This window comes from Podarcis erhardii (genome assembly GCF_964252035.2).
Source record: "Podarcis erhardii genome assembly, chromosome: 13".
Taxonomy (NCBI): domain Eukaryota; kingdom Metazoa; phylum Chordata; class Lepidosauria; order Squamata; family Lacertidae; genus Podarcis; species Podarcis erhardii.
Window position 1 is genome coordinate 42,157,218 of NC_138502.1, and position 15,979 is coordinate 42,173,196.

Sequence of the window (15,979 nt, forward strand, 5' to 3'; positions counted from 1 at the left end):
CATGGCTGCTGCTGCTGTAGCTGCGCTTACTGAAGAAAGTAATAATCCAGCACATGGGTTATGGCACACCACAGAATATTCTGCTCTCTCATGTAAGTGGCCTGCCTTGACCTTTTTTCTTAAGGAACTAATACTTTGAAACCATCAGAAGAACAAGCTGGGAAAGAGTATTTACATAAAACAAATAAAATATGCACCACTGACAAAGCCTGCCAAGCTAGTTAAAGCAGATCCCTTGAAAATATTGTTTTCTTTTTTGTTTCTCCAATACAGAAAGCAAGGTGTGTGTGTGTGTGTGCTTTAATTTTGTACACAAGAGCAAATTGCTTCCTGCCTTACATAACCAGCTATGACTCTACTGAAAGATACAGGGATTCCCACTGCGTTGCAGAACTTGCTAGAATGCTTTCTTGCCGGTGTTGTAAATAAAAATCACTTCTACTGGGGGGGGGAATAATAATATTTGTTTACAAGAGGTAGAGATCATATGGATCAGAGCATACATAAGAAGAGCCAAGCAGAAACTCTTCCTAAAGAAATTTGGCTAAATGAGGCCTGTGAAGTGTGAGTGTAGTGGTTAAAGTATTGAACCAGGGCCTGGGAGATAAGGATTCAAATCCTCACGCAACCATGAAGCTCCGTGGGTGACCTGACCTTGAGCCAGTCACCGTCTCTTAGCTTCATCTACATCACAAGAAACTGAGTGGTGGTGAAGTATATCCACCACCATGTACTCCTTGGAGGAAAAGTGGGATATAACTGTAATAATATATAAATAAAGCTCAGTCCTCACATGATACATTCAATGTCCTCAACATATATTGTAAAAATACATAACCCTCTTAAAATTGTCTAGCACAAGTATATCAAATTTGTATGCGGTAGTTTGTGGCCAGCACGGAGCCAAAAATTGGGCTTATCAAGCCTTGATGGACTGAAAGTCATGGCTGATTGTCGCATACAACAGAGTGAACTTTACTTTTGACATCCTTGTGCTAGGCATTTTACTTGTCTATTCCTTTCTTACAAAATCAATAATCAACAGCATGGCCAATTCTAAAAAACAGGTTATATGCCTCATCCAGAAACCTATTGCATATTTCTGTCTGCACCAGGACCCACTGGTGGCAGCCACCTTTCCCCCAAAAGAGTGATACAGCATCATCCCCATAGGGGAATTTTGTCCCATATTAGAAGGGAATGCTACAGGGCTGCTGACAGTCTAGTATTTATCAGAAGCAACCATAAGGATTTTTTCCTCTATTGAGAGAGAAAGACAGAAGAAGGGGGGTGGAGAAGAAGAAGGGAGAACCCTCAGGTGGGAACCTACCTTATTTGCCCAAACCTCAACCTGAAGGTTCTGAGATTTCACCACTCAAAAATGTTGAAAAAAGTCTGGGGCAAATACTTCAGCCCAGTACTAGCATGATATGCAACGGATGATCACTGTGCTTATTTTGCATCCTGTTTAGCTCTAACTGGATTGCTGGGAACCTGCTTTTCGACATTTCATTGTCATGTAACTTCAACATTTACATTTTCGCCCCCCTCTACAACCATGTATACACATAGCCAACTGAGGACACTGCTATATGCATCTGATAAAAGTGAACTCCAGTCCACAAAGCTTATGCCATAACAAATGTGGTAGACTTTCAGATGCTACAAGATGAGGAGGAGAATTACTAAATAGATCAGAACAGATACACCTCCAAGACCCAAAGTTGTTAGCCCAATGCAATGAGGGGGGTTTGTTAAGTGACTTTAGACTCTGGCATTGGGCAGAGACCATGAAACTAGAAGTGGGATTTAAGAGAATTACTGGAATTTTGTAAGAGACACACTGACAGTGCTGTTGACTTCTATTTCTGGACTTACTCCATCAGACTTGTCACAAAACAATCTCTGTCATCAAATGGAAGGTCCTTGATATGAGACCAAACTGCCAGTATCTGGGACTAGGAAAGTAGACACAAGTGTCCATGGAGACACACAACTCTGGCAATCATTTTGGACCAACAGTCGGTGACACGGATTTTTGCATTTACTTGTTTCACAAGTTGAAATGCTTCCTTCCCTTGAGGCAGGTGGTTCAGGAACAAGACGAGTTTTTCCTCAGAGAAGGCTGATGTGCATGCCAAATAACTGGCCATCTGGATAGACACGGCAGTTGTGAAGAAAAATTTCCTCACTGTTCCATCAATTTTGTGGCTACCTCATTTACCATTGTAGTGCCATTGTGGTGCTCATTTACATCACAATGTATACATCAATTGTGTGGGACGCGGGTGGTGCTGTGGGTTAAACCACAGAGCCTAGGACTTGCAGATCAGAAGGACGGAGGTTCGAATCCCCGCGACGGGGTGAACTCCCGTTGTTTGGTCCCTGCTCCTGCCAACCTAGCAGTTCAAAAGCACGTCAAAGTGCAAGTAGATAAATAGGTGGGAAGGTAAACGCCATTTCTGTGCGCTGCTCTGATTCGCCAGAAGCAGCTTAGTCATGCTGGCCACATGACCCGGAAGCTGTACGCCGGCTCCCTCGGCCAATAAAGCGAGATGAGCGCCACAACCTCAGAGTCGGCCACGACTGGATCTAATGGTCAGGGGTCCCTTTACCTTTATACGTCAATTGGTGATGGAGATTACCTGCCCAGGTCTAGAGGTAAAGCAGACGTCTGGATGAGCTGCTTGCCAAAGAGCCAAAGGGCAGGGAAGGAAGCAGTATCTCATATATAAAAGTTTTCCAAGCCTTCCACTTTCATACTATGCCAGGAGGAGAGGTTTTGCTGCTGCTGCTGCCCCCACCCCATAGCCAGGTATGTCTACTTCTGGTTAGCAGGAGTGGTGATGATTCTGAGTGAACTCCAGTATGAGCCTAGGCCCAAATTTGACACAATTTCGGTTCACCTTGCACTGGAGTTGCATTGCATTTTGAACTGAGGTTATATTCCAAATTCCTTCAACTCAAGTTGCACTTCTATCATTAGTAATTCACAGAGGTAGCGTCTTAATTTTGAAGGGCAAAATGTTTACATAACATCCCAAAGAGGAAAAATTATTTAATGTGAAGACAAGAAATAAAATTAATTCACTCCAGCAATGTACGTATAAGAAAATGCCATACTGATTTCAAGGGACTCTCTCTCCATGTCAGTTGGCTTAAAGCTGCAAACCTAACGAGCTCAAATGAGCAGCAAGCCAAACAGCTTTTGCTTAGTTCTATAGTTAAGTTTTAAGGCTAAAGTCCAAGGTTCCCCCATCTTTAAACAAGTTATAAAATTTATATTCACTTGACCTGACCTATCTCTCAAGCTACTTTACACATTTAAATATTATTCCAAGCAAATATACCAGAATAGGCTCAGAAGGGGAACATTATGTATTTTCATAATTTTTTCCTGAAAATTCAATACATACTTTTATGTATTGTCTAGTTCACAAACAAGGAAGATTCCAATTCAACAAAATATTTTTTTTAAAAAAACACCTAAATACATTGGTTTGAAAATGCGAAAATTGCTACTCGTGTTTTGCACTGCACTCAAAATTTGTAAACAGTTATGCTAAATGAAATCATTTACTGTTTCTAGCAATAAAATCTAGAACACATAACCTTGGCTGCATTTCTTGACATTGGAGTAGCTTATTAGTACATAAACAACTTCTGCAAGTGGCAAGTCTATTTTTTTCCTTTGTGGGTGGTGAAAATCTCTTGGGAGCCGCAGGTTTCATAATCCAGCCATATATTAAAACATGAACTGAAAAACATCTTTGAATGCAGCAGCAATCTATTAGATACCATGTTCCAAGTAATAGGATCTTCAACAGCTTAAAGCAAGAAAATAATGCAACTAGTAATACTCTATTAAGGTAAAGAAAATAATATTACTATAACATAGATTTTCACTAGTTCAATGTAAAAGCGAACATCTTATTTTAAAAGGCAATACTAAATACATTATATAAGAGCTGTAAGCAAGCAATTAGAAATCTCAGAACAACACCTCTGATTCACAACAGCAGCCTCTTGATGGTTTCTGTGACAAGAGTTTTCAAGAGACAAAAACCCTTTTGCTGCAATGATATATTTTTTTAATGTTTGAAGCAGGCCTGAAAATATTAATAAAAAAAATTCAGCTAGAGTACATGCAAGATGCAAATTTCCCTCCCCATATACTTACAGGGTTCAGTTCTTCCTCCCCATTAGTCGATAGAATGCAATCTTTCTGCCAGTAAGACAAAAAACCTGCTCTTTCACAGGCAATGTTGCCAGCAATCCACCCTCTTGGTTTGTTTGCCGCTAGATCCATATCACTGCTGACAGCATCAGTGTGATGTTACGTGTCTTGTGAGGTTTGATCCCAAAAGCCAATCTCCCTACAGTGCTTGCATTTTCTGGGTGAGCAAGGAAAGCCAATTCAAGGTCAATTTCGGGAGAGCTGACATAAATGCTAAGCTTCTCTCGCTATTAAGTCCTTTAGCACAAAATAACCCTTCTTCTCTAGACTACCACACAAGTAGTAGACTCTGCAGCTCCCTGGGGGTTAAATTAAGTATTTTCATACGGAATCTCTCTATGGCGCACTTTAATTTGTCCTACCCCTTGTCGGAGTAAATTACAGAAGGGACATGAAGGTAATGTCGCAGTATACCAAGTGAATGATTCACTGATATGCTCCTTAACATTCAGGAGTAACACGAAGGCTAGCAATGCAACCCAGTCCAGAGCTGATGAATGGTGCAGTGCTGCTGTTGTCATGGCAACTTACAGAAAAAAAGCACTACCATGTAAGGAACTGTGACATGGATTCCGGGAATGGTTTATATTAAAAAGCAATAAACCCTTTAACACTTACCTTCTCTCTATTGCATGTCTGTGCAGCCTTCATTTTCAGTCACAACAAATTGTCACATGCATAATCACCTCAAAAAGAAAAACTGTTTGCACTGGGAATACTGCAGTAGCAGCAGTAACACTGAAATAACACAAAGGCTCCTCTTGCAGTGGTTAGGCAAGGAAAAGGGAGAAAAACGTTTGGCTGAGAATTAGGATTCTATCAATCATATGTTTGGAACAGAAAACAGGACTAAGAGCAGCTCAGCATGTCAGAGGGTTGGCTGGAGACTCAACTCCAATCCTGGGATAACCCACCCCAGGTGTCAGCTGCAAGCCTCTTCAAGAGCCATTGCTGGGTTCCTACTCTGCTACAATGATGGCAAGCACAGAGTGGATCTTACGCACACGAAAGGCAACAGCTGGGATCAGAAACCGGCAAGACATAATGATCCTAATAATTGATCAGGATGAGTTGCTTGAAACGCAAACGATTTAAATGGTTGATTTAAATGATTAATTTAAATCACTATGGTGTGTTTGGGCAACAGCGGCATCACAAACAGCCACTCCTCAACCTCATGCCAGAAAAAAAAAACACATGCGACACTAGTACGAGTTTGACAGTTTCTGTTAACATAAAAATATACTAATCCAAATGTGATTGGCAAGAAGAAGCAGCTTGGGAAAGGAGGGGGGCCCCCACTGACGTCTATTTCATAATTTTTGGGAGGGGAAGAGATGTCTTGCTTCTGCCTGTAGCACCTTTTCTGAAAAGTTTTGATGTGCTTCTCCTCAATCCTCTCAACAGGGCTGAGGACCACCTCCAAAAGGTATTCCCATCACCACATTGCTTTGCCCCATACTATCTCTTGCTTTCTCACAGTTGGCCCTTTCACAGGTTGGTCCTGGGATTCATTTTCTCTCCTGCAAGAGGCTACTCCCGACTCCACCAATAATCCTCTTTACCCCCCCACTTACCTGATCTCTCTCCTCTTCCTCTGGCATCTCTGGCTCAATGCCACCTGTCCTGCCTTCTTCCTCCATGTCTCTTTCTTCCAGCTGCCAATTCTCCTCTACATTCCACTCTACTCCTTTGCCTTCCTCCTCACTCAAGATTTTGATCTGGCTCCTGCACTCCTCCACTCACAGGAACCTGCTTGTCCTCTGCTTGCCATCTCCTCACCTCCCTACCAGCTTGTTGCGACTCCCTTTTCAGCCTGCCACTGCTGCTCTGCCCTGTCTCCTCCTCACAAACTCCCCTGCAGTTCTGTGCTGGCTCTCTACATAGCCCATGACTCCACAGCAGCTGCTTGGGGTATCTGGAGGTGACAGAGGCTACGGCCATCCTTGGGGCTCTTCAGCAGGAGCCAGGGAGGGGAGTAGCAACGCTTACTCCAAACATTAGGTCACAACCACCAGATGTGAGGGGGAAGACAAACAAAGTAATTTAACTCAAATTTTCCAATTTGAAATTCATATACAGTGGTACCTCGGGTTACATACGCTTCAGGTTACAGACTCCACTAACCCAGAAATATTACCTCGGGTTAAGAATTTTGCTTCAGGATGAGAACAGAAATCATGCTCCAGTGGCGCGGCGGCAGCAGGAGGCCCAATTGGCTAAAGTGGTGCTTCAGGTTAAGAACAGTTTCAGGTTAAGAACGGACCTCCGGAACGAATTAAGTACTTAACCCAAGGTACCACTGTATTTCCAAAGCAAGTACACACCTTAACTGGTTACCATACCAATCAGAACATGTTGCTTTACAACTAAATACACCTTTACACAAGCTAGGAGCTTAATGAGGAGCTGTCCCGGAAGACAATTCAGAAACTTCAAGTAGTACAGAATGCGACAGCCAGGATAGCAAGTAGAGCAGGTATAGCATCAATATTCTAACATATCATTCTTGTTGTATATATACGTGTGTGTGTGTGTGTGTGTGTGTGTGTGTGTGTATATTGTTAATTTTTTGTGTGTGTGTTTATATCATGGCTGAGGGAACCTGTAGTCTCCAGGAATTATGGGAGCTATAGTCCAACAATATATTGTTTCTCTATCCCTACTATTACAGACGCACCAGATTAAAACTCCCAAATGGAATTAATAAAATACACATTTCTGTTTTAAAGGCAGGACAGCTCCTTGCTCCCATGTTTGTTTTAGAGTGGTTGGTATCTTATATCCCTGCAACCTTCTTTAGGTCTCCAACATTCAAGAGCCACAAAACCTCAACCTAGGCAAGATGCTCAAACCAGACAATGGTAAGAAACTGGCTATATTATGTGTTTGGAAATGATGTTTGATGTTTTTTGACTTTCCAAAATATCAGTCTCACATTTGATCTACAAAATCACATTGCACTATTTTCTTTCATTATGAGTCCAAGGTATCACTATACTTGTAAAATAATTGTGACAATAGCAATGCTGTTTTCCCCAATATTGCTCTTTCTCATTAGACTCTCAAACCATTCTGCATTTTTCCAAACCATTTGTCTATGGTATGTTACCCTTACAAACACATCTTGAAGGAAAGATAGAAGAGTTTCTTGCACCATGCAAGTGAAGATAAGTAGCTAAGAATTACAGGTTTATTCCTGTGCCTTTGGGCCATGATGCAGTCTCTTTCACAGTTTCTTCATAAAACCACACACCTTATATGTTCATCGAGCATTACTCCACCCACAGCAGACTATTTTTGTGTTTTATGCCTCTCTCCGTTTCCACCCCCAACAATTCTCTGAAGGCTCTGAGTTGCTTGGCAAAGGAATTGGCTGCATTCCAGGTTCGGCAGGGATAGCTAAGACACCCTGCAGTCCTTTTATTCAAGATAGCATTATGGGTTTATCTTGCCTGTGAAGAAGAGAAATGTACCCAACCTGTCCTCCGTTATGACATCCTGGCTCAACCTGCAAAGACAGCCTGCTAACCCTCTGGCCTATTAAGTACAGTATTCTCAGATGGGCTAGTTCTCTGTGTTGGCACGTTTACCATCAGACAACCCTAAGTCCATCTGCAGCTTCTTCTGCTCCCTAATTCTTGAAATACGAGTGTAGAATCCAACAGGATCACCAATTATCAGGGTTCCAGAATGTCCTCCCCACACATGAACATAATCCTACTTATATTGTATCTTTGTGTGGGTCTTGGAAGCAAGCTTAGATGCCAAACTTGGCTGAAAAGCAGTGTATGAATATTATGAATACCTAAAAATAATATTAAGAAGAGCCCTGCTGGATCAGACCAAAGTTCTCTTTGCACAGAGGCCAACCAGATGCACATAGGAAGCCCACAAGCAGTAGCACTTTCCCATCCATGATCCCCAGTAACAGGGATTCAGAAGCATACTGCAGTTGGCTACAGTACTGATGCTAATATGGCCACCGTGACTTGTAGCTCTTGATAGCCATATCCTCCATTAATTTGTCTATGGATATGTTACAAAATACAGAAATGGAAACATTAAAAATCTAAGCACCATGTAGGCCTGCCTTATTTTTCTGTCAAACACAGCAACCTGGATTCACAACTTCTCCATAGGGGCACAGTTAATTCGGTGACCAAATATATTTTATTCGTATTATCAAATTTGTATCCTTACCTTCCTCTAAGGAACTCAGGGGTGCCTGTAATAAGTTATCCCATTTGATTCTCAAAATAGTCACTTATGGTAGGAAAGACAGGACTAGTAACTGGCTCAAGGTCCCACAGTGAAAGAGATGTGACCCAGGTTCCTGTGATCTAACAACTCCAGATTAGCTCTCCAATTAGGTTATAAATTGACCAATAAAGTTTCTATCATAGACAATTGTTGCCACAAGTGACGAAACTATTTTTCAGACAGAGGGGGTGTCAGAAAGGTTATGTTACAAATCTGACAAATAGGACACGTAGGGATTATAAATTCACATTTTGATTAATTTCAGGCCACACCAGGATTAAAAAATTAATTCCAAAAACAACAACAACATTTTATGAGAGGATTAATCATAACATTTCTATCACAATAGCTAAATTGGATTGAAATGGCTGCATGAATTTACACCTTTGTTTATTGTTTGATAGCCAAAAGATTTGCAATTCTACACCAATTCTAGTCTGACATGGTTTTACCATGATGGGAAAACCTCCAATGGAAAGTGTCAATATGAGGCTTAAGTACTTTATAATTTACTAAATAAAATAAACTAATTCCATTTATTTTAATTAAGTAAAAGCTACAATGTGCTAGATAGGATTACTGAATCCAGAGAAGCACAAAAGGTACAACATTTCAATTATATTTCAATTATAGTCAGATTAAGGAGGGGGGAGTGTTTTCCCATTTCTTCTCTTCTTCTTAGTAGTATCTTTTTTTCTATAAATATTAATTTATTTCTACAACTACAAAAAGATCATTAAAAAATTACCAGCCTAAGTACACTTCCTGAAACTGCAGAGATACTCAGGGAGTGTAGGACACCTGAGAAATCTGAATTAAGAAGAATGTTGTCAAATATATCCTGTTGTGTCAATTCCACACTCCAACATTCCAAAAGCCTCAACTAGGATAATTCTCATCCCAGGTCTTTTACAGAGGAAGAACAGATTTGGTCTCTTTTAAGAAAGTTCAGGAAAATAGAAGATTGAAGGAATATCCTAACAGCAGCATTGGGTGAACTGGTGGATAATGGGAAGAAGAAGAGTTTGGATTTGATATCCCGCCTTTCACTCCCTTTAAGGAGTCTCAAAGCGGCTAACATTCTCCTTTCCCTTCCTCCCCCACAACAAACACTCTGTGAGGTGAGTGGGGCTGAGAGACTTCAGAGAAGCGTGACTGGCCCAAGGTCACCCAGCAGCTGCATGTGGAGGAGCGGAGACGCGAACCCAGTTCCCCAGATTACGAGACTACCGCTCTTAACCACTACACCACACTGGGAGGAGTGCAGTCCTGATGGTTCTCCCTGGGTGCCTCAACCATGGTCTATTTCTAGCTCATCTGGCTGGAGTGAATCTGGGAAGCAGAATGCTGTGGTGGATCTGGTTCTTCCTTGCAAGATGAATCCAGATGTTGGCACAAGAGGACTTCTGTTCTACCTCATGGTACCTTAGGGTGCCTCAGAGCGCCATCTTGTCCCCAGGCTTTTTACATGAAGCCACTGGTGGGAAAGGAAGTCATCTGGAGTTTTGGAATAATGCTGATAACATTAAATTCTACCTCTCATTTCCACCTACTAACAGATATCTGGAGGTAGTTTTGGGATAGATGAGGGCTAAATTGCTGAAACTCCACTCTGAAAAGACAGTGATACTGTGGGAGGAAAGATCAGCCTATGTAGATGGAGGTCTGCAACTGGTTCTGGATTGGATTCCACTCTCTCTGAACCATTCAGATTTGCAGATTGGAGGTCCTCCTGGACTCAGTGCTATCTGGGGAGGCACAGGCAGCATCTGCAGTGTCATTTACCTTCTTTGGGTGGAACACCAGTCCAAGGCCCTATTTGGAAATGGTGTACAGTGGTGCCTCGCAAGACGAAATTAATCCGTTCCGCGAGTCTCTTCGTCTAGCGGTTTTTTCATCTTGCAAAGCAAGCCCATTGACGGCTTAGCGGATTAGCGCTATTAGCGGCTTAGTGGCTTTTAGCGGCTTATCGGATCAGCTGATAAGCGGCTTAGCGGCTTAGAAAAAGGGGGGGAGGGGGGGAAAGTCGGAAAAACTCGCAAGACATTTTCGTCTTGCGAAGCAAGCCCATAGGGAAATTCGTTTTGCAAAGCACCTCCAAAACGGAAAACCCTTTCGTCTAGCGGGTTTTCCGTCTTGCGAGGCATTCGTCTTGCAGGGCACCACTGTACTTTATCTCAATTACTCATACCCTGGTTATGTCCCGATTAAACTATGGTGATGTACATTACATAGAATTGCCTTTAAAGACAGTTCAGCAGCTTCTGGTACAGAATGCAGCTGATGGACGCTTGTGAACGTTGGGTTTTCAGAGCCTACTAAATGCTCTTGACCTTTTTAATGCCCTAAACTAGCCTCATCAGGAGTGATGAGAGCTATCAAAAATATATGGAGGCGATTAGGCTGGAGGAAGCTACCCTATACAGTTTCCTGAGCCTAAATATGCCCAGGCATTAAGATCACCAAGTGACCATGTTCATATGTCCACCATATTGGACATACTGTCAGGTATAATAAACAGGGCTTTTTCAGTCGTGGCCTTGTCACTGTGGAACTCCATTTCAATTTGTCTCCCTCATTGTTTTAGAGAACTTTTTACTACAATCCACCTTTGTTTAAAAATTAAGGGCTGGAATTTGAATTATTCTTTGAATGGCAGCCTCTGCTGTAAAACAAGCTCCAACAGGCTCCTCCCTCAACTGTCATGTACAATAGCTATTCCATAAGGGTATAGGAGACAGAGAGACAGAGAGAGAGAAAGAGAGAGAGAGAGAGAGAGAGATGGGACTGCATCGCCTCTCCATCCACTCTGCTGAAAAACCAGCAACTTTTGGAGCTACCTCTGCTTTCCCCTCCTCCACTCTCCCAACCCCTTTTCCCTTTGTGTCACACCATGTAAGCCAAAAGAAAGTGACTGCCTTATCACTGACATTTGTAAATAACTATGAAATCACTGGCTGAACAGCAGGAATAATAACACTATTACAGTGGACACTCAGTTTGCGAACGTGATCCGTGCAAGATGCACGTTTGTAACTCGCAGAGCTCGCAACCTGCAGCAGCGCGTCTGTGCACACGCGGGTTGCGATTCGGCGCTTCTGCACATACGCAAAGCGCGATTTAGCGCTTCTGTGCATGTGCGACTGCTGAAACCCGGAAGTAACCCGTTCCAGTACTTCCGGGTTTCAGCAGTCCGCAACCTGAAAAAACACAACCTGAAGCGTCTGTAACCCAAGGTATGACTGTACATCATACTTGCTTTATGCTTCAATGTGTGATAACATTTAACTGTTTTGTTTGAATCATTGGTCTGAAATGATATGTGCTACTCTTCTAGTTTTTAACATTTTAAATAGTGGTGGGTTTTTAAACAAGTTTTTAGGATCCTGATTCCCACCTTGGGATAACTTTTTGTTTCAAAAACACATCAAGTGAAGTTTCAGATAGGTAGCCATGTTGGTCTGTCATAGTCAAAACAAAAAATTCCTTCCAGTAGCACCTTAAAGACCAACTAAGTTAGTTCTAGGTATGAGCTTTCGTGTGCATGCACACTTCTTCAGATATCTGTATCTGAAGAAGTGTGCATGCACACGAAAGCTCATACCTAGAACTAACTTAGTTGGTCTTTAAGGTGCTACTGGAAGGAATTTTTTGTTTTGACATCAAGTGAAGAACACACTAATAGATAATCTGCTCTGGCAGTTAGACGGCCATGTATATTCTTCCCGAAATGCAATTAAGTAAAGCATTTTTATTTGACTCAGCCAACACAATGCATAGGCTGGTAGAGTAGAAAAATGAAAGGTTGGGTAGCCAAACTGGTGTCAAAGATTTAATGGTTACTGTGGCATCTTTCCATTCTGGATGCAGGTGGGAATAACAAAGGAAACAATAAACTGCTGCTTCTTATTCACATGTAGAGATGGTTGGGAAGGTATTTTATATTGCTTTATTCTTTTTGTAAACCACTTTGAGATTGTTATTTTTAAACTATCAAGTGGTATATAAATTATGTGAAATAAAGAAATACAAGTGAGTTTAAAAACTAATCAATTGTCATTGTTGAAATATTGGCTCAGATTGGTTGCAAAAAAAGGCCAAACCAACCACATGAAAATGTGAAGAAAGAAATACTTGCCATTATTTAAGATAAAGTATATGAGAATTGTGATGGTTTTCATATTGTTTGCACTTTAGTGTCTTTGGTTAAAAAATAATAATCAATTTAACTACTAACAAATATTGTAGCTGATGTGGCAGCAGAAGCATCTCTCATGGTGTCTGCTGTAAGATAAGTGCATCATCTTTAAAAAGATAGCTTTTTTCAGAAGTACTGCATTATTAATATACATATTTATGCAAATTGATTAATCAACTAAAGCTCAAACAATGAATCAATTAAGTTTTCTTTTATTGCATGACAGCCCTGATTAACAACTAATTCAAGCCCTGTCAGGTATGACTAGTAGAGCTGAGGAAGGAATTGAGAGTTCTAGCCCTTACTTCCTGTCCAGCATCACTGACGCCATTATCTTAGATCAGAAGCTACAGCCCCCTAGATGCTGTTGGACTACAGCTCTCATCATCCCTGACCACTGGCTATGCTCATTGGGGCTGAAAAGAGTTAAGGGTCCAGTAAAATCTTGAGGGCCACATGTTCCACACCTCTGCTTTAGACGGAGCAAAATATGAGACCATGTCTGCTTTCCCAAACCTGGCCTTTGCCTCTGTTCCCTACAAATATAACCTCAGGTTCAGGCCCTGAGCAGAACATAAAGAATTATATTTTTGAGTGAAGTCTGAGTATATCTGGGACATGGGTGGAGCTGTGGGTTAAACCACAGAGCCTAGGGCTTCCCAATCAGAAGGTCGGCGGTTCGAATCCCTGCAAAGGGGTGAGCTCCCGCTGCTCGGTCCCTGCTCCTGCCAACTTGCAGTTCGAAAGTACATCAAAGTGCAAGTAGATAAATAGGTACCACTCCGGCGGGAAGGTAAACGGCGTTTCCATGCGCTGCTCTGGCTTGCCAGAAGCGGCTTAGTCATGCTGGCCACATGACCCGGAAGCTGTACGCCGGCTCCCTTGGCCAATAAAGCGAGATGAGCGCTGCAACCCCAGAGTCGGCCATGACTGGACCTAATGGTCAGGGGTCCCTTTACCTTTACCTTTTACTGAAATTATATAAAGGGTGGGAAATTTCCACCTCAGAAACTCGGCTCTTATTTTGTTTTGTTCATACAAGCCAGGAGTGCAGAGAAGTGCCATACCCATTTCAGAGGGCCAGGGCATACAGTTTTGCGCCCCACAGCCATGTTGTCTGCAACTGCAGTTCCTTATGTTCCATCACAGAAAGGAATGACAACTGCTTGCTTATATGAGAGAAAGAAAAGGACTTGTAACCAGGGACACAGCTGGCTTGTAAGGGGCTATGCCCTATATCTGAACCAGGAAGTCCCAGGGCCTGGAGAGAGTGGAGAGAGAAGCAACTTCTGAACCCTCAAGTATGTCCCAGATTATAGGCCATTTAGTTATCCCAGAAAACTCAATGGGAGCTCAATGGCATCCCTGTTCTCTTTTTTGATCACACTAGAACATGAGACTTCTTTGAACAGAGAAAGAAAAGGTCGATTTCTATCCCACTTTTTATAAATATTGCAAGGTACTCAATATGATTTGTTTTGTTTGTAGAAGACGTCTAACATGAATATTGCATACAGCCCAAACTTGCTCAACTTGTACCATTTCAGACAAGGGGGATTATCAGTGGAGCTTTGTGGAAAGAAACTGCATGGAAGTTTTCGGTGGGATGGTGGAAACAACCTTTATTCAACATTTCAAACTCACTCAACTCGTGTAAGTTCCTTACCAGTTAATTTCTTCATGGGCTGGAGCCGAACACTGATAGACTGATGTGTTAGTAATGGGGAGGATGGGAGAGAGCGGGACATGCCTTCCATAATCCGAATGTGCTGCATACCTTCAGGCACTGGGAGTGTTGGGATAGCATACTCTGGTTCAAAAGCACAGTCGTTCTCTGTGGAGCTGCCACCTGAGAGAAATATAACAAATAAAAGATCATTAACCAAGCATTGCCTCCTTGTTTAAAATACACACATAAAGCCTTAAATTTGTATGCCACCTTTCCATTACAGCGGTACCTCTGGTTGCGAATGCTTCTGGTTACGAACGCTTCAGGTTACAAGCTCCACTAACCCGGAAGCAGTTGCTCCTGTTTGTGAACTCTGCCCTAGGATGTGAATGGAAATTTGTGCGCCAGAAGTGCGCGCACAGCGGGAGGCCCCATTAGCAAAAGCACGCCTCAGGATAAGAATGGTTTCAGCTTAAGAACGGACCTCCGGAACGAATTAAGTTCGTAACCAGAGGTACCACTGTACGGTGGTACCTCGGGTTACATACGCTTCAGGTTACATACGCTTCAGGTTACAGACTTCGCTAACCCAGAAACAGTGCTTCAGGTTAAGAACATTGCTTCAGGATGAGAACAGAAATCGTGCTCTGGCGGCGTGGCGGCAGCGGGAGGCCCCATTAGCTAAAGTGGTGCTTCAGGTTAAGATCAGTTTCAGGTTAAGAACGGATCTCCGGAACGAATTAAGTACTTAACCCGAGGTACCACTGTACTGTTTTACAACATGGGGGGAAATTATATAATTATAAACTTAATAAAAATAATCATAATAAATAAAACATCCAAAAGTACACAACCAAACTGAACAATCTCCACATAAATCACATCTCAATGCCTGTGACATGGAAGATGGAGCAAGCTTGTTTTCTCCTGCTCTGGAAGGTTGGACTTGAACCAACGCATTCAAGTTACAAGAAAGGAGATTCCGACTAAACATTAGGAAGAACTTTCTGACAGTAAGAGCTGGTCGACAGTGGAACGGTCTCCCTCGGGAGGTTTTGAACTCTCCTTCCTTGGAAGTTCTTAAGCAGAGGTTGGATGGCCATCTGTCATGGGTGCTTTAGCTGAGATTCCTGCATTGCAGGGGGGGCTGGAGTAGATGTCCTTTGGGGTTTCTTCCAACTCTACAGTCCTATGATTCTAGTTTTCTCTCTGGCTCTACTCACCCTAATGTGGCTCCCAAAATATTACCTCTGAGGAAAGGTGGTCCTTGACAAGGTGGGGAAATGTCCTAAAACTATCAAAAACTGGAAAATCTTTACATTTCCATAGTGAAAGCCTTGCGCTCTCAGGTGGGCTCTATGATAAAAAAGAAGCCAGATTTCCTTCAGGACATCCCTGTTCTCAGCCTGGGGAGCCAGTTTTATAAATTGCCATATTTTTCGCCCTATAGGACGCACTTTTTCCCCTCCAAAAATGAAGGGGAAATGTGTGTGCGTCCTATGGGGCAAATGCAGGCTTTCGCTGAAGCCTGGAGAGCGAGAGGCGTCGGTGTGCACCGACCCCTCTCGCTCTCCAGGCTTCAGGAAGCTATCCCCCCAGCCCGGCAAGCTTC

General features: G+C 42.4%; 1 protein-coding gene across 1 annotated transcript in view; it reads right to left on the minus strand.

Moving 5' to 3' along the window:
* TANC2 (tetratricopeptide repeat, ankyrin repeat and coiled-coil containing 2) overlaps positions 1-15,979 on the minus strand; it is a 193,527-nt gene that overhangs the window by 108,000 nt on the left and 69,548 nt on the right. Inside the window, exon 5 of the mRNA XM_081837550.1 lies at positions 14,365-14,547. Coding sequence (XP_081693676.1) covers positions 14,365-14,547 — 183 coding nt within the window. The remainder of the gene's footprint in view (positions 1-14,364; positions 14,548-15,979) is intronic.